This window comes from Coregonus lavaretus (assembly GCF_964263955.1).
Source record: "Coregonus lavaretus genome assembly, chromosome: 19".
NCBI classification, from domain to species: domain Eukaryota; kingdom Metazoa; phylum Chordata; class Actinopteri; order Salmoniformes; family Salmonidae; genus Coregonus; species Coregonus lavaretus.
In genome coordinates, this window is record NC_140006.1 from 10,654,525 (window position 1) to 10,678,894 (window position 24,370).

Consider the following 24,370-nt stretch of genomic DNA (forward strand, 5'->3'; position numbering starts at 1 on the left):
GGGAAACATTTATATTTTCATTTTACAGAATATTTTGCTAAAATACATTTATTCATTTAGATAACATTATTTACATGTCTAATGATGTTTTGATAAGAACTAAGCTGATATTTTCTATGATTGTTGCTTTTTCCAATAGTTTCTTCATGGGGTCAAAATGACTACAGTTGGTAATCCATGTATGTTAAATATTTTGGTAGTATGAGGGTTAAGTACCTTAATACCTTACTGTAATAGATAAATGGGCAAAAATAAGTTTTTAGCAAAAAACTTTCTTAAGCAATAATTTTGCTATGACTGTCTGGGAGAGGTCTGAGTGAAGATGGGAAAACTGAAAACTAGCTGTTATTGGCAGAAATGTTTGGAACTCTGTTATTGGTCTATTAACCAATTTACTGCATGGCGATGTCACCATGGAAAGCAGAAACTCCTGCCCATGCAAACCTGCTGATTAGAAGGTCCTGTGATTGTATTTTCAACCAGCAACTATCAGGAAAAAACAACCCTTTTACAGTCTTAGTTTTATCAGCTTTAACTACTTTTACCCCAGTGTACCGGTCATCTAACAGCTCGGGATTTGGACATTGACCAGGTGTTCCTGCAGTAGACTCTGCACAGACTAATATGAGTGAGAGTGAGTGAGTGAGTGAGTGAGTGAGTGAGTGAGAGAGACTTACCCATGAGCTTGAAATACTGGAAATCTTTTCTCTGGGACACTGTCCAGCATTTCTTGCATCCCACATACGCAATACTCCATCACCATATACGTGAGACGGGCAGTCAAGGGAATACTCAAACACAAATGAGAAGCATTTACACACTAAAACTGAGTGCCATATTAAACAGCCATTCAAATACAACAGAAAGCAACTCTGATGGGGGTCACAAAAAATGTGAACTCATCTTGAGGGGTCACAGTTGCTTGCGGGTATACGTACCCCCCACACACACACAGCGAGCAAAACATTTTAGAGGCCCCTCTCTTGATAGCTGAGAGACATTTTTTTACATTTTAGAGTTAATTTCGTGCAATTCTACACATTTTGCCATGGGATGTAGAGAAAAATTTGCAGTTTTAAAGCAAGTTTGCTGTAATTCTACACGTTTTGCCATGAGGTGGAGAGAAGATTTTACAGTTTTTAATATGATATCTGAGTGAGACTAACTAAATCAATGGGGGACCCCCGGCCGTTAATTCGACCATGATAACAAGTTTAGATAGCTGGCTGCTAAACTAATTTAGCCATCTGAAAAAAATATTGCTGACATGGGCTAATTGACTGACTTTCAGTGACTGACATAAGAGAAAAACTGCTGAGGCACAACAAACGTTTGAAATCAAGATATTGTTTTTACAAACACAGGAGCTTATTCTGTTGAATTGTGTTGCGAATTCCATTAGTGCCTTCAGAAAGTATTCACACCCCATTACATTTTACACATTTTGTTGTGTTACAGCCTGAACTTAAATTTGATTAAATCAATCTTTGTCACTGGCCTACATACAATAAACCCCATTATGTCAAAGTGGAATTATGTTTTTCTAAATATTTACAAATTAATTAAAAATGAAAAGCTGAAACGTCAATAAGTATTCAACCCCTTTGTTATGGAAAGCCTAAATAAGTTCAGGAGTAAAAATATTTGTTGAAAGATTGAATTTGGCCTTACTTACGGACTTCGACTCTAGGGTGTTAACAAGTCAAATAATAAGTTGCATGGACTCACTCTGTGTACAATAGTGTTTTTCACATGACTTTTGAATGACTACCTCATCTCTGTACCCCACACGTACAATTATCTGTAAGGTCCCTCAGTCGAGCAGTGAATTTCAAACACAGATTCAACCACAAAGACCAAGGATGTTTTCCAATGCCTCGCAAAGAAGGTCTCCTATTGGTAGATGGGTGTAAAAAAAAAAGCAAACATTGAATATCCCTTTGAGCATGGTGAAGTTATTATTTACACTTTGGATGGTGTATCAATACACCCAGTCACTACAAAGATACAGGCGTCCTTCCTAATTCAGGTGCTGGAGAAGAAGGAAACCGCTCAGGGATTTCACCATGACGCCAATGGTGACTTTAAAACAGTTACAGAGTTTAATGGCTGTGATAGGAGAAAACTGAGGATGAATTTACTCCACAATACTAACCTAATTGACAGAGTGAAAAGAAGGAAGTGTACAGAATACAAATATTCCAAGATAATGCAACAAGGCACTAAAGTAATACTACAAAAAATGTGGCAAAGCAATTCACTTTTTGTCCTGAATACAAAGTGTTATGTTTGGGGCAAATCCTATACAACACATTACTGAGTACCACTCTCCATATTTTCAAGCATAGTGGTGGCTGCATCATGTTATGGGTACGCTTGTAAATTTAGGTACCGGGGAGTTTTTCAGGATAAAAAAGAAACGGAATGGAACTATGCAGGCAAATTCCAAGAGGAAAAACTGGTTCAGTCTGCTTTCTACCAGACACGAAATGAATCCACCTTTCAGCAGGACAATAACCTAAAACACAAGGCCAAATCTACACTGGAGTTGCTTACCAACACGACAGTGAATGTTCCTGAGTGGCCGAATTACAGTTTTGACTTACAGTACCAGTCAAAGGTTTGGACACACCTACTCATTCAAGGGTTTTTGTAGAAAATAGTGAAGACATCAAAACTATGAAATAACACATACAGTGGGGAAAAAAAGTATTTAGTCAGCCACCAATTGTGCAAGTTCTCCCACTTAAAAAGATGAGAGAGGCCTGTAATTTTCATCATAGGTACACGTCAACTATGACAGACAAAATGAGATTTTTTTTCCCAGAAAATCACATTGTAGGATTTTTTATGAATTTATTGGCATATGATGGTGGAAAATAAGTATTTGGTCAATAACAAAAGTTTCTCAATACTTTGTTATATACCGTTTGTTGGCAATGACACAGGTCAAACGTTTTCTGTAAGTCTTCACAAGGTTTTCACACACCGTTGCTGGTATTTTGGCCCATTCCTCCATGCAGATCTCCTCTAGAGCAGTGATGTTTTGGGGCTGTCGCTGGGCAACACAGACTTTCAACTCCCTCCAAAGATTTTCTATGGGGTTGAGATCTGGAGACTGGCTAGGCCACTCCAGGACCTTGAAATGCTTCTTACGAAGCCACTCCTTCGTTGCCCGGGCGGTGTGTTTGGGATCATTGTCATGCTGAAAGACCCAGCCACGTTTCATCTTCAATGCCCTTGCTGATGGAAGGAGGGTTTCACTCAAAATCTCACGATACATGGCCCCATTCATTCTTTCCTTTACACGGATCAGTCGTCCTGGTCCCTTTGCAGAAAAACAGCCCCAAAGCATGATGTTTCCAACCCCATGCTTCACAGTAGGTATGGTGTTCTTTGGATGCAACTCAGCATTCTTTGTCCTCCAAACATGACGAGTTGAGTTTTTACCAAAAAGTTATATTTTGGTTTCATCTGACCATATGACATTCTCCCAATCCTCTTCTGGATCATCCAAATGCACTTCAGACGGGCCTGGACATGTACTGGCTTAAGCAGGGGGACACGTCTCGCATTGCAGGATTTGAGTCCCTGGCGGCGTAGTGTGTTACTGATGGTTGGCTTTGTTACTTTGGTCCCAGCTCTCTGCAGGTCATTCACTAGGTCCCCCCGTGTGGTTCTGGGATTTTTGCTCACCGTTCTTGTGATCATTTTGACCCCACGGGGTGAGATCTTGCGTGGAGCCCCAGATCGAGGGAGATTATCAGTGGTCTTGTATGTCTTCCATTTCCTAATAATTGCTCCCACAGTTGATTTCTTCAAACCAAGCTGCTTACTTATTGCAGATTCAGTCTTCCCAGCCTGGTGCAGGTCTACAATTTAGTTTCTGGTGTCCTTTGACAGCTCTTTGGTCTTGGCCATTGTGAAATTTGGAGTGTGACTGTTTGACGTTGTGGACAGGTGTCTTTTATACTGATAACAAGTTAAAACAGGTGCCATTAATACAGGTAACGAGTGGAGGACAGAGGAGCCTCTTAAAGAAGAAGTTACAGGTCTGTGAGAGCCAGAAATCTTGCTTGTTTGTAGGTGACCAAATACTTATTTTCCACCATAATTTGCAAATAAATTCATTAAAAAATCCTACAATGGGATTTTCTGGATTTTTTTTTCTCAATTTGTCTGTCATAGTTGACGTGTACCTATGATGAAAATTACAGGCCTCTCTCATCTTTTTAAGTGGGAGAACTTGCACAATTGGTGGCTGACTAAATACTTTTTTTCCCCACTGTATGGAATAATGTAGTAACCAAAAAAGTGTTAAACAAATCATTTTAGATTTGAGATTATTCAAAGTAGCCACCCTTTGCCTTGATGACAACTTCGCACACTCTTGGCATTCTCTCAACCTGCAGAGCTTACGTTCTCTTCCGCCACGCGACAATACGTTGCCAAGTTTATTTTCTCTAGCTCACACAAAAATGGCTAACGTAACAGGATAAATAAAAAGAAAGGTTAATATGGTGAAATACACCATCGTGGATACAGGTGCTACGCGAGTGAAATCCCAGATCTGGAAGGATTTTGGAGTCATTGTTGACAAGGAAGACAACAACCCGTTAATTATTATATTAATTCAGGCTTTCAATTCATTTAGACCATACGAAGGCCATATAAAGTTTCCATATCACAATAAATTGACTGAATTATCCCGATAACGATAAATTGAACGGTAAGTTTATAACATTAACGTGCACCACAGTTCCTTTTAATACTACCCTTAAAACTACTACTATTACTTTGAATGCAGTAGATCAATTGTCCCATTAGCAATCGCATACAATGACAGACTTTACATTTCTCTAGTATAGGGAACTTATTGTCATTATCGATATCAGTAAAATGTTCTCGATAAATGGTTAATTCGGTCGATGTCGATCATTTTCAGTTTATACACTGATGAAGACAGGTTGGTTATCGAAACGTTGGTGAGAAAAAATTAATATTGCATCGGAGCTTCTAGAGTGAGCGGCTTTTCCTTTTCTTGTCACAGCTCTAACACACACACACACACACACACACACAAACCAACCAGCGTTTCCGTTAGCAGGTAAATGCTGGCTTTTGGTCCAAAACATTTATGAAAAGCCGATAAATAAAATAGTTGCCCATTGCAAAATAATGATTTTTATTCATTGATGGAAATCCCTGTCGATGTAAATACATTTGACGTCATGCTTATTGGTTTATAGGTTCATTTGCATTATTCAGTGGAATTAAATTGCTGTGTGTATTTTCGTTAGTCGTCATGCATCTTATTTATCAAACAACTATCACATGCACACAACATAGGCATACAGAGCCTATTTTGAGCGGGATTTCTTTTGCAGCTCCTCAGTTGGTTGCTGCTGGAGTAAAACGTGATTTTATATGCCCAGTTATTGTGAAACAATTCTAAATGCAATTGCATGTTAACAACTATTTTGATGGCCACAATGAAAAGAGCTAGCCTACCATTTTTATTTGGTATTTGAACCACGTCTCCCATTCACCATTCAATAGCAGGCAACGATAGGCAGGCTATCAGCACGTCACCCACCACTACAATGTGAGCTATGCATTTTGAAAACATACTTAATTGTTTGAAACCTGAATGTTTTACTTCATATTATGAGACATGTCTTACCTTGCTTCAAAGTAGCCTAAGCAAAATTAGAAAGGTGGAGGCAATTATTTTATATGGACTTCATAGGCTGTGAGTGAGTTTCATGTTTGGGGAAGATTACAATTTATCCTACAATTTCTACCGATCTGCATTGCGTGTCATATTTTCGTGGAACAGTTCAATTTCAATATTAAAGTTTTTGTTTTGAAAAACCATTGTCACGTGGTTAATCACAAGAATCTGAATTAAAATTATACACATCTCAAAGTTAAAATTCAACTAATGCGAAAGCACCAGCCTCTGCCATATGGACACAACTGTGATCCATTGTGCATTGAACTCAGAGATAGCCTAGGCCAATGGCCTATAACTTTCATTAACTCATTAAAAATACATAAAGCTGACAAATAAAAACAGTAGAAAATATCCTGATGAAAATTCTGTTTCTTTCAATCGCATTCATCTCTCTCCTCAACCTGTCCGCCACCCTTTTTATTTGTCTTGACGTGAACTATCGCTGAAGTGCAACAATTGTATCAAGTAGCCTATTCCGGGCCCTCAGTTTCCCACTGCCAGTGGGACAGACAGTGGTCTTTGAGCAAGGGAAAAGTGTTCAGGTATCATTTCCACTGTAGATATAATGATTTTGGTATTTTACACGAGACTTGGTGATTATCGAGGCTGGGAGATTGTTGGAAAGATTTAAAATACTGTAAGTCTATTATCATTCGCAATGGATGTGTAAAAAAAAATACAGACTTCGTTGACTTACTGTGTGAGGTACTTTCCTACATTTGCGCACAGCAAGCCAGGTACTTCTATGTGTGCTCAGGCGCGCGCTACCTCAACATTAACAGGACAGTGAAACCAGACACTCATATGGAGCACTGAAAACAAAAGAAAAAAACTAAAATGTACAACTCGTAAATGATGGTTATTGAAATAAAACAAAACTTGTTTCTCACAAGTGTAGCTTGTGAACTCTGCAAACAACATTTCCACTCTGAGAATGAGAACGGTAAATTACTGTAATTAATACATGCATTAAGAGAAATTAATGTAATCAAATGACGGGGATTAACGGTACATTTACTACTGGTGACATGCAGTGCCTTCAGAAAGTATTCATACCCCTTGACTTAGTTCACATTTTGTTGTGTTCTAGCCTGAATTCAAAATGGATGATGTTGTTGTTTTTTACCCATCTACACGCAAAACCCGATAATGACATAGTGAAAACATGTTTTGAGAAATGTTTGCTAATTTAATGAAAATGAAATACATAAATATCTAATTTACATAATGTATAAGTATTCACACCCCTGAGTCAATACTTTGTGGAAGCAGTGATTACAGCTGACTTTCTGGGTAAGTCTAAGAACTTTCCATACCTTAGACATTATTCTGTTCAAAATTCTTCAAGCTCTGTCAAGGTGGTTGTTGATCATTGCTAGACAACCATTTTCTGGTCTTACCATAGATTTTCAAGTAGATTTAAGTCAACACTAACTCGGCAACATTCACTGTCTTCTTGGTAAGCAACTCAAATTGTAGATTTGGCTTTGTGTTTTACATTATTGTCCTGCTGAAAGGTGAATTCATCTCCAAGTGTCTGGTGGAAAGCAGACAAACAGGTTTTCCTCTAGGATTTTGCCTGTGCTTAACTCCATTCCATTTCATTTTTATCCTGAAAATCTCCTGTCCTTAACAATTACAAGCATAACCGTAACATGACGCAGCCACCACTATGCTTGAAAATAGGGCAAGTGGTACTCAGTACTGTGTTGTATTGGAAGTTATTGGACGCGCCGCCTATGAAAGACTTCCTCATATGCCATTTCTCTCCTGTTCTATTGGTTTCATATCAACTTGCTTTCGTTGTCCAGAAGCCAAAGGCACAATCCTAGTCATATTAGCAACCCTTTACCCATCCTAGTTGTTGCATTTTTAGATTCCCCCTCTTTCTAAGTTCCTAACTGAGATTTCTAGCTCTCTCACATATGGAACCGCTAGCATCAGGTGCACCGTTTAGAATGGTGTTTTCCCACGAATTGCTTTTTGGCAAATGTTAGAACATTTAGTTTTATTGGTTGCTTCATTACAGGAGTTACATGTTCTGTTAAGATGCATAACCATAATCTAAATGTGATTTCTGTCATTCTGAGCACAGCGGGTGGACGCCCTAATTGGTTATACATCCAATGCTTATGGTCAAATGTTAATCTTCCCGGTCACGTTGGCCGGCGTCAAATGTTCCTAACGGAAACCCTGACACACACACACACACACACACACACACTAGAATAAAGGATATATTTTCTGCTTCTCTTCATTGTACAACACGTCCACCAAATGGATCACATTTTTGTGCTGGAGTCTCCGTAGCAGCTGGATCTCCCTGAAACACAAATAAACAAACAAAGGTTAGAGAGGTTACAAATGCAACTCCATCACAGGCATCACAACTGAAACATTGGTGAAATAAAAAAAAATAACACATTGTAAAATAAACAGTGTGTGATGTCAGCTTTCTTTCTCAGTTACAAATCAAATAAATCACAGAAAGGAGGGGGAATGACGCATTAGGGTGGCTACAGCAGCACGCTCATTGAGACAGCTCCGTAAACTGGCACTGGAGAGGGAGCTTTAAATCACCCCAGGCACCACCATGTCAAACCCCCAGGAGACTCCACATTCACCTGCTACAGAGCAGCCTGCCTGCCACTAATGAATACAGCTACTGCATGAAGGGAGCACACATACGAGGCAGGCCGAAAGTGTTACAGCGTTTCTATGCCCCAGTCTACGTCACAGAGAAACATCCCCATAGCAGCCTTGTTTTTAAAATGACTGTGTTTGAATCAACTATGCCATTCAAATGGATGGGAAGGAAATCTCGGCTAAATGTTCTCTTTTGGTAGGCTAATCTTAAGTGTTGTACAGTAATAGGCTAGTTAAAGGGGGGCTGATCTTACTGATTTGGCCTTGTTTTTCAGGTTGGTCATTAAGAAACGCAGCAGCCGTGACCGAAGCCAAATGAGAGTTGTCTGGGGGGGGGGGGCAAAGTTGGTTTGACATTGGATAGCCTATCTCTGGGGCTAGTTACGGACCGTCAATAAATTACACAATGTAAATGGGTCCAATAGTTTCATGGTGCATATTTTTTAGTTGTCTAAATGCTTTCAATATTTGTATATTAATTTATTTAAATGTATAGTTGTTTTGAAGTTAATTCTTTGAAATTAGGAGCTATTGCCCATTTTAAATATTGTCCAATGTACATGTGTAATTTACTGATGGTCCCTAACTAGCTCCAAAAGGATATGGACTCTCAAACCTAATTGACCATGGGCTTTAAGATTCGGGTTGCCTGCAGCTGCGCTCTGAATTGATGATTACTGGGGTACAGCCAGCTGTGTGAATGAATGCAGGATTTAAATAAACCCAACCCAAGGAAAACTGTTACAGTACCCTTCATTCCTATCATCTCGCAAACCTCAGTTTAGGACAAGACTGACTTCATGACCAAAATTATTCTGTTTACACTTTCTGGCACTAGAATAAAATGTTCCTGACTCAGATGCCACATTGGCCGTTTTCAAACAGAGACATTTTTTTTTAGGGCAGTCGCTCTTTAAGCCAGTAGTTCACAGTGCACAGCATCGGGGTGCATGCATTCTGCCCACAGCGTATTGAAACACCATGTCGGGCACGAACGCGCACACATCCTCTTTCGCTAGTCTAAGTCGGCAGGTCTCTCACACACAATCAACACACTGTACTGTAGCTCTCCCTCTGTGGTGTGCCTGTTTCGCTCATCATACTAGCCTGCAGTCACAGGCTGGCCCAGTCCATTGCTATATACACAACAATTACTGTCTGCATCACTACTGACTGAGTCAGAGAGACATCCCGCCTGCACACAGCCACACACACAGCAAAAGGGTCAAACACTGCTGCAAGGGATAATGCATACATGCCAAGCCATTTAAAAGGCAGGGAAAAGAAAGCTGCTTTAATCATACTAGTACAGAGCAACAACACAAAACAAAACAAGTTATTGTTTTGCTTTACTATCTTTGATGTTAATATAGGCCTATGTGTATCAGAAGCCTATGTGTATCAGAATTGTGGTCACTTCATTTCCTAGTGCTGAAAAGGCAATTGATAAACCTTTTCTGCGTCATCAATCTCATTCAAGGGTAAAAACATTCCGCATTCAGGTTCAACAAGAGCAGTTTGCAGCACTGCTGTTTTCTAGGACAGACATTAGAGTGTCAGCTTTGTGCAGTCTAAAGCACCTGACTGTGTCCACTGCATAGTGAGAGTATCTGCTCTGCAGTGGATCAAATGTCTCTCTGTGGGATGCTGTCCAGGAGGACGGAAACCTGGACTTTTAGAAGTGGGGCAGGTAGCTTAGTGGGTAAGAGCGTTGTGCCAGTAACCGAAAGGTCGCTGGTTCTAATCCCCGAGCCGACTAGGTGAAAAATCTGTCGATGTGCCCTTAAGCAAGGCACTTAACCCTAATTGCTAATGTAAGTCGCTCTGGATAAGAGCGTCTGCTAAATGACTAAAATGTAAATGTAAAATGTAGAAAACACTTTTACAACTGATCGACTGACTCTACACCAGTGTTCACCAACCCTTTCTGAGTCAAGATCACTTTTGCAGTCAAAAAGCAAGCAGAGATCTACCGCTCAGATTCTTTTAAAAACATGACTTAAAAAATGTAACATTAACCTAATAAACAGTTCTGTAGGAATGAGGTTTGTGCAGTAGGCCTAATACAGTACATTATTACAGCATATTGGCTCTATGCCTGGCAATATTGTTCTTCTCAAACCATATTATATTTAAAATCTCGAGACTTCATACCAAAATAGATCAGTTGCTCTCTCCTTCCTTTGCTCCGGTGAGACTGACCGGAGGGAGGGGACACAGTGTTCCACCTGATGGCGAAACACGAGTCACACCTCATCTGCCTCATGCACAAATGTATGTTGTTCCTATGACCAGGGAAAGTGAAATATTCCTCAATATTAAAATAGACAAGACGAGCTGCTAATAATAATAAAAACACAGGGCTATCGATACACTTGGCTACTCATTCATAGACGTGAACTCATTCCTAAAAACAGCAGCTCTTTGCTGTATTCTTTAACAGTCTCTCTCTGGTCATGGTTATAAAATCTCAAGTAGGCTAGTATCAAACTTTGCTGTGGCTGGGGTCCTGGAAGCTGTGGGCACGGTGATTTGAACTATCCGATTGGCCAGCGCAGTAGGCACACTCAATTTAGCCACAGATCTCCTGGTCTGCCGGGTAGGCGGAGTTTGTCTTTTCAGACAAATGAAATGGTTCAAAATGGGAACACTTTGCCTACCCGGTACATAGGGCTTCTGAATCAAGTCCACCTACCGCTAACAGAGCAACACAAATACAAAAAAAAAGGAGCACAAGCCTTTATAGTTGGCTTTTCTACAGAAATGGTTGGTGTTCGACTAGGAACGCCTTGAAGATCGACCGGTTGGTGACCACTCCTCTACACATATAGCTTAAACTTGGCTCCATTCTACAGCTGCTCTATCGTCTAGGCTTATTAATTATGACGAAAAACTTATTGAATGTTACCTGCTGGAAGTCCAATGAAATCAATGGACTCAATGAACATGCCTCCACACACAAACACACCTCCCTATCTCTCCCACTCAGGAGTGTGTGTGTGCGGCATTCCAAACCATGGCTCGGCATTCCGGAGGCGTTGCCCGAGCAACAGGAGTGGTCATTGCGCAATGCCAGAGTGTGAGGGTGCCCATCTCCGTGGCAACCCCGGGCAGTGAAAACAGTGTTTGGCAGACAGGAATGTTAAGCGATGGCTACTGTGAGAGTGTGAATGGAGAGAGAGCGGCTCAGGGTAGTACTGTATTATGGCATCCCCGGCCAGGCCTTATAAGGCTAGGTATGGTTCTCACACAGGTTCAAACACATAGGATTGGGCCCACCAACACAGACATGCACAAACATATTACAGACACTAACTGTTCCCACCAAAAGTGTGAGAAACTCAGGCATGTACACAACAGCACACACACCAGACACACTGGTGGCTTAGTACTAGATTGTAATACAGTGAGGGAAATAAGTATTTGATCCCCTGCTGATTTTGTACGTTTGCCCACTGACAAAGAAATGATCAGTCTATAATTTTAATGGTAGGTTTATTTGAACAGTGAGAGACAGAATAACAACAAAAAAATCCAGAAAAACGCATGTCAAAAATGTTTTAAATTGATTTGCATTTTAATGAGGGAAATAAGTATTTGACCCCCTCTCAATCAGAAAGATTTCTGGCTCCCAGGTGTCTTTTATACAGGTAACAAACTGAGATTAGGAGCACTCCCTTTAAGAGTGTGTTCCTAATCTCAGCTCGTTACCTGTATAAAAGACACCTGTCCACAGAATCAATCAATCAATTAGATTCCAAACTCTCCACCATGGCCAAGACCAAAGAGCTCTCCAAGGATGTCAGGGACAAGATTGTAGACATACACAGAACTGGAATGGGCTACAAGACCATCACCAAGCAGCTTGATGAGAAGGTGACAACAGTTGGTGCAATTATTCGCAAATGGAAGAAACACAAAAGAACTGTCAATCTCCCTCGGCCTGAGGCTCCATGCAAGATCACACCTTGTGGAGTTGCAATGATCATGAGAATGGTGAGGAATCAGCCCAAAACTACACGGGAGGATCTTTTCAATGATCTCAAGGCAGCTGGGACCATAGTCACCAAGAAAACAATTGGTAACACACTACGCCGTGAAGGACTGAAATCCTGCAGCGCCCGCAAGGTCCCCCTGCTCAAGAAAGCACATATACAGGGCCGTCTGAAGTTTGCCAATGAACATCTGAATGATTCAGAGGAGAACTGGGTGAAAGTGGTGGTCAGAAGAGACCAAAATCGAGCTCTTTGGCATCAACTTAACTCGCTGTGTTTGGAGGAGGAGGAATGCTGCCTATGACCCCAAGAACACCAAACCCACCGTCAAACATGGAGGTGGAAACATTATGCTTTGGGGGTGTTTTTCTGCTAAGGGGACAGGACAACTTCACCGCATCAAAGGGACGATGGACGGGGCCATGTACCGTCAAATCTTGGGTGAGAACCTCCTTCCCTCAGCCAGGGCATTGAAAATGGGTCGTGGATGGGTATTCCAGCATGACAATGACCCAAAACACACGGCCAAGGCAACAAAGGAGTCACTCAAGAAGAAGCACATTAAGGTCCTGGAGTGGCCTAGCCAGTCTCCAGACCTTAATCCCATAGAAAATCTGTGGAGGGAGCTGAAGGTTCGAGTTGCCAAACGTCAGCCTCGAAACCTTAATGACTTGGTGAAGATCTGCAAAGAGGAGTGGGACAAAATCCCTCCTGAGATGTATGCAAACCTGGTGGCCAACTACAAGAAACGTCTGACCTCTGTGATTGCCAACAAGGGTTTTGCCACCAAGTACTAAGTCATGTTTTGCAGAGGGGTCAAATACTTATTTCCCTCATTAAAATGCAAATCAATTTCTAAAAAAAATTTGACATGCGTTTTTCTGGATTTTTTTTGTTGTTATTCTTTTTCTCACTGTTCAAATAAACCTACCATTAAAATTAGAGACTGATCATGTCTTTGTCAGTGGGCAAACGTACAAAATCAGCAGGGGATCGAATCCTTTTTCCCCCCTCACTGTAAATAGAGGGTGTGAGTACAATACAAGACAGAACATTGCATCTCTCCAAATGAATGCACCACCACAACAACACTGGTGGCGGGTAGCCTAGACATCAACACTAACATAATCAAGTCAATTTAATCACATTCGAAATAGGCTAATTGAATCTAACCGAACCAGAACTTGCAACTCAAATCAACTTGCAACCCAAATCCATAAAACATTTACAGAGAAAATGTTCTACAAAATGCCTAGAATCTCTACTGAGACCCTGCGAGCAAAGCAGCCTAAACTGAGTTGTTCCTCCATCGCTCTCTAAATACTTTCCCTCATTTGACAGTTGCATTAGCGCGCACCTCTATATTTAGACTGGCCCGCGGCTCATCACTGGAGATGATTAAATAAACTCTACTGTGTGATTAAAAACTCAGCTGTGGTTCGAAAACAATTGTCATTTTATAAAAAGAGAGAGAGGGTTGAAGGAGAGATACCGAGCGAGAAATGGAGACAACAATCAAGGACCGGGAGGACAGCTTCATTCTACATGAGAGGAAGTTTGATTATAATAATAATAATAGCCATTTAGCAGATGGTTTTATTCCAAGCGAGTTACAGTAATGCATGCATACATTTTATCATATGGGTGGCCCCAGCAGGAATCAAACCCACGACCCTTTGCATTGCAAGCGCCATGCTCTACCGACTGACCTACACAGCACTGTGGATTATGTGGGTCTGGGTCATCCACTTCATGACCCATATTCAAGTGATCATTGTGAAGCTCTGAACAAAACCAGTGGAGTGCCAAGGGGTTAGCCTATACCAGAGCCATATATTTAAATTAGGGTAAGTGTACCTATTAAGTCCACAAAATCTAATTTTAGACATTTTTAACATATACGGCCCTAATTGTTGTAATAAAAGTGGAGATAAAATGAAAGATTAAACTCTTGAATTTTTATGACACAAATACTTCATAAAATATGTCCAGACTGGGCTTAATTGGTAGAACAAAACCCTGCACCCACACTGGCCCTCTGTGGATAAGAAAGACCATAACACACACACAAAGACGAAGACCATAATACACACAACTTTCAATGAATTATGTGAAAGCTGATTCAAATTTGCTGTACTGCTATTCTTTTTAATTAGTTCAACTTTCCTTCCGAAAGCCTATCTGAAGACAGTTTGAAATCTCCATCTCTACTGTTGCATTACAAAGGTACAGGTGTGGACCAAAAAACGGAATCACCTGGATGAATGAAGGACAACAATATGACAATGCCCCCACCCAAAAGTGCATGAGTAGTCGCCCAATAGAAATCTTCTTGTCCATCATTTGTTTGATTTCTTGTCCACCACTTGTAGAATATTCGAATGGACGTTAGTATTCGATTACTTGCAGAGTATTCATTAGAAAAAAATAACACAAGCCTATTTTAATGTAAAGGCTTTGTATAAATTTAATGATCTATGTGACATTGCTAAATAAAGGATAGACCATAACATTCAACATTTTTATAAAACAGTTTGAGAGTTTTTATGAGTGTGCCACATAAAGAGACATACCAATAGCCTACACTTTTCTGGCGCGTAATCTTGTTATTGTCGGTCAATCACAGCAGCACATCGTCAGAGGCTCCACATGTAGCAAATTAAGTGGGAGATTTCTAATCAATGCAAAATGGAATTACAATTACGGAATTAAGTTGGCTAAATGAGAAGGACTAAGCTACAATGATCAATCAACAGGTAGGCTGTTGTTTAATGTGAATGGAGTTGTTGTAGATGCAGGGAGCGCAGAGGAATAGCCTCAATTAGCCTTGCTAGCTAGCTGGCTAACTAACTTAGCTGGCTAGCTAGCTTCTTTACATCAATTTGATGCAAGACAGACACTACCAGATGAGATGATAGATAACCTATCACAGCAACAAGTTTGTCTAACTTGCGGGCGTTGGTTTGGCTCCTTTCTCTCTCCGGCCCCTGCTCCTCTTGCGCCCTTCCCCCACCCACCTGTGCTGAAAAAACAAGCAGTGCATCGCCTCTCCTGAGTCGCACGAGCAAGTCCCCATTTGAAGTTTTTTTTTTAAGAAAAAAAGAAAAAAGACAATGTTTTTAAACATGTCTTTCGACTATTTTGTATTTATTAAGGATCCCCATTAGCTGCTGCCAAGGCAGCATCTACTCTTCCTCGTGTCCAACAACATTAAGGCAGTTATATACAAATAAAAATATTACATGACATTTCATAACACTTTTCACAACACATTAAGTGTGTACCCTCAGGCCACTACTCTACAATACAAAATCCACGTGTAAGTGTGTTATCATGTGTATGTGTGTGTCTGTGTGTGTGTATACACAGTTGACAGTGCATGTCAGAGCAAAAACCAAGCCATGAGGTCGAAGGAATTGTCCGTAGAGCTCCAAGACAGGATTGTGTTGAGGCACATATCTGGGGAAGGGTACCTCATTTTCTTGCAACATTGAAGGTCACCAAGAAGACATTGGCCTCCATCATTCTTAAATGGACGAAGTTTGGAACCACCAAGACTCTTCCTAGAGCTGGCCGCCCAGCCAAACTGAGCAATCAGGGGAGAAGGGCCTTGGTCAGGGAGGTGACCAAGGACCCGATGGTCACTGACAGAGCTCCGGAGTTCCTCCGTGGAGATGGGAGAACCTTCCAGAAGGACAACCATCTCAGCTGCACTCCACCAATCAGGCCTTTATGGTAGCGTGGCCAGACAGAAGCCACTCCTCAGTAAAAAGGCACAACAGCCCGCTTAGAATTTGCCAAAAAGGCACCTAAAGGACTCTCAGACCATAAGAAACAAGATTCTCTGGTCTGATGAAACCAAGATTGAACTCTTTGGCCTGAATGCCAAACGTCACATCTGAAGGAAACCTGGCACCATCCCCATATATTGACATCTTATGTGTTTTAATCAAATCAACTATATTCACTGAGCTTGTCTGATGCTTTAAGCACACTGTATGATTAGATAATTAAGGCACACAAATGACTAGAGGGAGTCCGACCAGCAATTTATTTGATTGTGCCGGGCCGGGGTCAGACTTGATGCGCTGGGTATAAAAAATATAAATACAAAAATAGAGCAAATGACTGTGACTAGCAACCTTGGTCGCTCTCTCCTCCCTGCTGCAGCGACCACCACAGAACATTAACATGTTTTTCGTGCTGTCCGTGTTGCTGAATCTGCAACATAATTACAGCCATTTCTGACTGAAGAGTTCTGTTACCAAAATTTGTTGAGGAAAAACATTCCCTATTCCCCTCAACCCTTGCACTCTTTACGTGGCACATGTATGCATCGCATGCACGTGACCAAAGACCTATTTGCATTGGACTAGTATTACTAGAGAACGTTGGTTATGTAATTATTACTTCAGAATGTCTGTTATTCCAAAGGACGATTCGGACGGGATTAGTTTTTTTCCATACAGCTCCCTGTAATTATTTGTGTGTATATATATATATATATAAACATTGACAGTTATGACGGAAGCCTGGAGGTTTTTATTCTAGGCTTGAGGATACAGCATTTCAACATGTCCAGGTGATAGGGCCACACTGATAACTCAAGCTTGGTTCCCAAGTTTCTAAACCATACCAAACCATCTTTGGTATAGTGTCGACATAATTTTTGAATTGTGGAAGTCTGATCATAATCGTTTGGATGTTTTAGCGAACAGCAGTATGTCCTAAATGCCCCCCAGCCTTCAGATGTGAGCTAAACAGTGCAAATGCACTTGAGATGCATTTTAAGGGTATGAAGGAGAAAGTTAACTTATCATTTCCAAACCATTAGGTCAGTTGTATGCTGCGTTGCAATCTATTAACAGCAAGGATTGCATTAAATGGGCTCAATATTTTTTACTGACGCATTTCGCAATATTCAATTCATAGGCACAAAACATATAAACAAAAGCATTCACTGTGAAAGTTGATAGGCTATATGTAGGCCAGTCATATATAGCTTATGCGCAGCACTTAGTTCAATTTATCAAATCAGTTGTTATTGTGTTCTTGTGCAAACCACGAGCAACACCTGTCAAACTCAGATATTTGTCTCAAAACACATGGATGTCGAATCGCACGGGACTAGTATTATCAGAGGACCTTGGAGTTTGCCAAAAAACTGTAGGTTATTCTGGCTGAAATTGTTACTCTCCTGCCATGTAAAAACAACTAACATGCCAGATTCGGACAGGACTAATGTGGTGTTTTGTGCTCGTGCACTTAATTACATTACCCGACCTCCCCCAGTAAAACTAATCCCATTCGAATACGGCATTAGGGCCTGAACTAGAGCATATCATAATCACATCAATGAATTGGTTAACAAACTCTGAACATCTTAACACATGTGAAAGCAAAATGGATGCAGAGGATGTGAAAAATTAACTTGAAACGGGGGAATGTTTACTGTTTGCGCAGGAGGTAAAGGGAAAATCAGATGTGTGGAATACATTTGACTAGTTGTGGAAAATACTGGAGATTAAGTAAAAGAAGGTAAGTAGCAAGTGCTGCGTACATATTGTGTGTGCCAAACAGGTGATGTATAGATTACAATTAAATTTCTGACCGTTTAGAACAATGTAAACACTAAATTATAAGCGTACCAGAGTCTGTTTTAACGTTTTTATTGTTAAGCCTTTATTACAGCAAAGACTAAAAACAGTCGCATTCATTCGTGAAAGCAATTTCCGTAATGAAATGGTTTATTTATTGTTTAAACTAATTATTAATGAATCACCTTATTATAAAACTAAAATACTTGATTGCATTTCAAATCATGAATGACTCGTATGCTGTGTGATTAGACGAACGAATGAATTATTGATTGATACAGTAGCGTATACAAGTATTGAAATATAGGCCTAAGTAAGTTAGTGATTAAGACTAAACAGGATGCTCCTTATTCTAAAATGGATTTAAATTGTTTTTTTTTCCGTCATCAATCTACACACAATAACCCACAATGACAAAGCAAAAATAGATTTTTTGAAATATTTGCTAATTTATAATTATCACAATTACATAAGTATTGAGACCCTTTACTCAGTACTTTGTTGAAGCACCTTTTGCAGCGATTACAGCCTCGAGTCTTCTTGGGAATGACGCTACACTTTTATTTGAGGAGATTCTCCCGTTCTTCTCTGCAGATCCTCTCAAGCTCTGTCAGGTTGGATGGGGAGCGTTGCTGCACAGCTATTTTCAGGTCTCTCCAGAGATGTTCGATCGGGTACAAGTCCGGGCTCTGGCTGTGCCACTCAACGACATTCAGAGACTTGTCCCGAAGCCACTCCTGCGTTGTCTTGGCTGTGTGCTTAGGGTTGTTGTCCTGTTGGAAGGTGAACCTTCGCCCCAGTCTGAGGTCCTGAGTGCTCTGGAACAGGTCTTTATCAAGGATCTCTGTACTTTGCTCCTTTCTTCTTTGCCTCCATCCTGACTAGTCTCCCAGTCCCTGCCGCTGAAAAACATCCCCACAGCATGATTCTGCCACCACCATGCTTCACCGTAGGGATGGTGCCAGGTTTCCTCCAGAAGTTACGCTTGGCATTCAGGCCAAAGAGTTTAATCTTGGTTCTCATGGTCTGAGTGTCTTTAGGTGCCTTTTGGCAAACTCCAAGCGGGCTGTCATGTGCCTTTTTACTGAGGAGTGGCTTCCGTCTGACCACTCTACCACAAAGGCCTGATTGGTGGAGTGCTGCAGAGATGGTTGTCCTTCTGGAAGGTTCTCCCATCTCCACAGAGGAATTCTAGAGCTCTGTCAGAGTGACCATCGGGTTCTTGGTCACCTCCCTGACCAAGGCCCTTCTGCCCCGATTACTCAATTTGGCCGGGCGGCCAGCTCTAGGAAGAGTCTTGATGGTTCCAAACTTCTTCCATTGACGAATGATGGAGGCCACTGTGTTTTTGGGAACCTTCAATGCTGGTTCAATGCATTGGTCGTGTTTATTGGCCCAAGCAAGTCTTCTTTTTATTGGTGTCCTTTAGTAGTGGTTTCTTTGCAGCAATTCACCCATGAAGGCCTGATTCACACAGTCTCCTCTGAACAGTTGATGTTGAGATGTGTCTGTTACTTGAACTCTGTGAAGCATTTATTTGGGCTGCAATTTCTGAGGCTGGTAACTCTAATGAACTTATTCTCTGCAGCAGAGGTAACTCTGGGTCTTCCAATCCTGTGGCGGTCCTCATGAGAGCCAGTTTCATCATAGCACTTGATGTTTTTTGCGACTGCACTTGAAGAAACGTTCAAAGTTCTTAAAATGTTCCGTATTGACTGACCTTCATGTCTTAAAATAATGATGGACTGTCGTTTCTCTTTGCTTATTTAAGCTGTTCTTGCCATAATATGGACTTGGTCTTTTACCAAAAAGGGCTATCTTCTGTATACCCCCCATACCTTGCCAAAACACAACTGATTGGCTCAAACGCATTAATTCCACAAAGCTGTCATCAAGGCAAAGGGTGGCTATTTGAAGAACCTCTATTTGTTTAACACTTTTTGGGTTACTACATGATTACATGTGTTATTTCATAGTTTTGATGTCTTCACTATTATTCTACAATGTAGAAAATAGTTTAAAAAATAAAGAAAAACCCTTGAATGAGTAGGTGTTCTAAAACCTTTGACCGGTAGTGTATATAGATCCGCGGGCCTACAAAAGGCAGCGGGCAGCCAGTTGCACAACCCTGCTTTAAAGCTATGGTGATAATTTCAGAATAACTGGCTTTTCCTGTAATTTCCTGATAAAAAAAAAAAAAGTATAATATAAGGAAAATGCCTATAGATTTCAGCTGTTTCAAAAACGTCGCTCGGCTACGAGTGTTGGGCTCAACGAGACAATTCTGTTTACACTGCCCTGCTTGGAGGGGGGCAACTGTCGGGCGAGTGTCGTGCACGATCTCCGGAGGTAGCAGTCTAGATGTGACAAATTCACAAGGTATTTTTTCAAAATCTCTAGGAAATCTCTCGTAGTGAGAAAAGGCCCTATGGCGCTGCCATGTAGGGAAAGGGACGTATTTTAATCGGAGAGCGAAATGCAAATGAAGATCCAAAGTGTTGTTGTGCACTTTAAACAGGGGGGACGATGGTAAGTCATATGTAGGGAAAACAGTTCATAAGACAACTGTTGGCGTGAATACAGTAATTGGCTATGCACGCTCTAATGATAATCATTGAGATACAATATTGAGCGTTATACACAGGCAATCATCCTATAGCAGTGACATTTAAGCAATAAGGACCGAGGGGGTGTGGTATATGGCCAATATACCACGGCGAAGGGCTGTTCTTACACACAACGCAACGTGCCTGGACACAGCCCTTAGCCGTGGTATATTGGCCATATATCACAAACCCCAGAGGTGCCTTATTGCTATTATAAACTGGTTACCAACATAATTAGAGTAGTAAAAATACATGTTTTGTCATACCCGTGGTATACGGTCTGATATACCATGGCTGTCAGCCAATCAGCATTCAGGGCTCAAATCAGCCAGTTTATAATAGTCAATAAACACTTGTGCTTGACAATGCATGACCAAGGGTGTAAATCAGAGGGAAGGAGAGAGCGCAAAAAGAAAGACAGGGAGAGAGAAAACAGAAAGAAAAACCCACCACCACACAAACTCCCCCCCATCCCCAAAACAACACCACTTACTTCTTCACATTAGCCTCTCCGTTGGGGATCCTCCTCAGCTTCTTCTTCTTGAGGATCTTGACGGCCCTGCGACACAGCGTGTCAGAGTCCAGCATCTCCTTCACCTTACCGTAGGAGCCCTCCCCCAGCAGGTCTCCCATCAGGTACTTCCCGATCAGCTTGGCCCTCTTCCTGCGTGGCTGGTAGATCACCTCGGTTGAGTCGATGCGGTGAATGAACGTGTCCATGCCCATCAGCTCATTCTCAGTCAGATAGTCCAGGTGCTGCAGCTCCCCGTCACTCATGTTTAAATTAACTTAGTTAGAGCTTAGTTACTCCAGTGTGCTCCAGACAGTCCAATGCAACTGCACTGTGACGTCAAGCCTTTGGCTTGGGCTGTGTATCGTGGTGGCTCAGGGATACAGTTCCATTAGAAAACATTAAGGGACATGGGAGGAGGTGTGAGCATTGAAAGAAACGGTTGACGTTGGGATAGAGTAGATCTGTAAATATTAATGGGTTCGTTTTGGTTTGTGGGAAGCTGTAGGCTAGCTTTAACGGTTTCCAGAGAGGTGTAGGGCAGTTAGCTAAGTCCCAGTGAGTTCAAGGTCCAGGATGAAAAGATTTGTGGAGAGTTCAGGCTGTGTGACAGGTGCTACTGAGCAGAGAGCGGGATGTTTGGCCGAGATTACATTTCACTGCTTAGCTCCATGTCACCTCCATCTGTGATCTGATATGAGAAGGGAGAGGTAAATGGTCCTGTTTCAAACCCAAGCCCAGCATTTCGGCCAAAGGTCCTTGTAGTGATCCATGGTCTCTACTTCAGAGAGGGCACCATCGGTTAGCCTTGATCTAAGTCCAGACGCAATAGTCAAACACAAACCAAAATGAGTCCTTTCAGTCTTTAGTATCCTTATTAATGCTCTGGATCCTAGATTTCTTGTCAGCTCTTCTAGTGAGTCCACTAGTCTTTCTCTGTTGGCAACTCAGGATTATGTTCCAGGGAACCTGTGGGTGAATAATGATATCAACAGTCAAATCTCTCAGCAATCAGGTGTTATTAGCCTAATGTTCATTTTGTAGGAAACGAGTGACTGCTTCAGGATAGGTCCACAAGGTTGGCTGGCTATGCGTTTTAGGCTACTTCTGCTGGTCTGCTGTCAAAATACTAAACCATAAGATCAGCGTTTTAGAACGCAAGCAAACAAGGAAAAATCGATTATTAAATGTTCTTGTCAGACAACTAGTTGTCCCACGACTCAGTAAATGCGTGTCGCACATAGAAAAGCTTGCAACCAAAAAAGCTGCGCATGCTTATTCTGTGTTCCAAAATATTTGCGCATGCTTATTGTGTTGGCTTGAGCTAGCTAACTAGCTAACCTCAGGTATTTTGCTGTTTGTTAATTGTTTCAGTACAGTACGTACTGTAGTTGCCTTCCTCAACTGACGAGGGTAGTTTTCCAAACATATCGTTTCGGTATAACTACACCGGGTAACATGCTTTTGACACCTTAACTCCTATCGTCCCGAACACTAACACAAATGCACACTTTCATTCAACTAACATTAGCTAGCTAACGTGCTAGATAACGTTAGCCATATAACTCGGATAAGTACTGGGTGTTTAGTTAGCTTTGTAGGCGATGCTCAGAATCAGATAAAGTTACTAGCAAACAAGACGAGTACGGTAACAGTAAGTTAGCTATGTCATCCCTACCCAGTGTTTACAAACTGCAAAGAAGCTACAGTAGCTAACGACTAAATACAGATGAAGTGACTGGTGGTAAGTTAGCTAGCCAGCTAGCTAAACGTCGGCATTTTGTGGTAAACGGGTCTCACCTTAACTTTCAGACTGAATCGAAGTAGATGGATGTTATGTAGTCTTCCGCTGTAGTGTTTTATTTGAGTCTGTCTGCACACATATGTGAGGTATGCTATTCTTGATGCAGCTGCTATCAGGTTGCCGCCATGTTGTTTACCTCACTCCTAATCATGACGGTGGCTGATCCAGTCTGAATGAAAGCCAACCTTTCACCTGCGTCAATGCCGAGTCAAAACGGAGCGTGGAAAAACTGATTTTTTTGTTTTTCGTTTCTGAATTTGAAAAACTAAAATAGACTCGTTTTCTCATTTATTGTGTCAAAATTAGACATGGAATGACAGAAAATAAATATCAACAACATTTGATTGGTATAAGCAATATGGTGTAACTTCAACATAGGGGGGCGAAATGCTTGTGCTTCTAGCTCCAAAAGTGCAGCAATATCTAACAAGTAATATCTAACAATTTCACAACATAAACCCAATACACACAAATCTAAGTAAGGAATTAATTAAGAATATATACATACATGGATGAGCGATGTCAGAGCGGCATGGACTAAGATACAGTAGAATAGTATAAAATACAGTATATCCTTATGAGATGAGTAATGCAAGATATGTAAACATTATTAAAGTGGCTAGTGTTCCATTTCTTAAAGTGGCCAGTGATTTCTAGTCTGTCTATAGGCAGCAGCCTCTAATGTGCTAGTGATGGCTGTTTAACAGTCTGATGGCCTTGCGATAGAAGCTGTTTTTCAGTCTCTCGGTCCCAGTTTTGATGCATCTGTACTGACCTCACCTTCTGGATGATAGCGGGGTGAACAGGCAGTGGCTCGGGTGGTTGATGTCCTTGATGATCTTTTTGGCCTTCCTGTGACATCGGGTGCTGTAGGTGAAAATGTATGCACTCACTAACTAAGTCGCTCTGGATAAGAGCGTCTGCTAAATGACTAAAATGTAAATGTAAAAATGTGTCCTGGAGGGCGGGTAGTTTGCCCCCGGTAATGCGTTGTGCAGACCACACCACCCTCTGGAGAGCCTTGCGGTTGCGGGTGGTGCAGTTGCCGTACCAGACGGTGATACAGCCCAACAGGATGCTCTCAATTGTGCATCTGTAAAAGTTTGTGAGGGTTTTAGGTGCCAAGCCAAAGTTCTTTAGCCTCCTGAGGTTGAAGAGGCTCTGCTGCGCCTTCTTCACCACACTGTCTGTGTCAGTGATGTGTACGCCAAGGATCTTGAAGCTTTCCACCTTCTCCACTGTGGTCCCGTCGATGTGGATAGGGGGGTGCACCCTCTGCTATTTTCTGAAGTCCACAATCATCTCCTTTGTTTTGTTGACGTTGAGTGAGAGGTTATTTTCCTGGCAGCACACTCCCAGAGCCCTCACCTCCTCCCTGTAGGCTGTCTCGTCATTGTTAGGTAATCAAGACTATTACTGTTGTGTCGTCTGCAAAATTGATGACTGAGTTGGAGGCGTGCTTGGCCACGAAGGG

The 24,370-nt window shown here is 41.4% G+C and overlaps 1 protein-coding gene across 2 annotated transcripts in view; it reads right to left on the bottom strand.

Moving 5' to 3' along the window:
* The window catches only part of LOC311146890 (serine/threonine-protein kinase STK11-like), a 67,289-nt gene extending 44,222 nt beyond the window's left edge, over positions 1-23,067 (bottom strand). The window contains exons 1-4 of one of the 2 annotated variants that reach the window (XM_084183512.1): positions 22,893-23,067; positions 21,075-22,061; positions 7,977-8,060; positions 678-767 (exon numbers count right to left, since the gene is read on the bottom strand). In XM_084183512.1, the coding sequence (XP_084039638.1) occupies positions 678-767; positions 7,977-8,060; positions 21,075-21,358 (458 nt within the window). In that variant the 5' untranslated portion in view covers positions 21,359-22,061; positions 22,893-23,067. The remainder of the gene's footprint in view (positions 1-677; positions 768-7,976; positions 8,061-21,074; positions 22,062-22,892) is intronic. The other variant, XM_084183513.1, reaches the window with a different exon arrangement.
* Between the last annotated feature and the right edge of the window lie 1,303 nt (positions 23,068-24,370).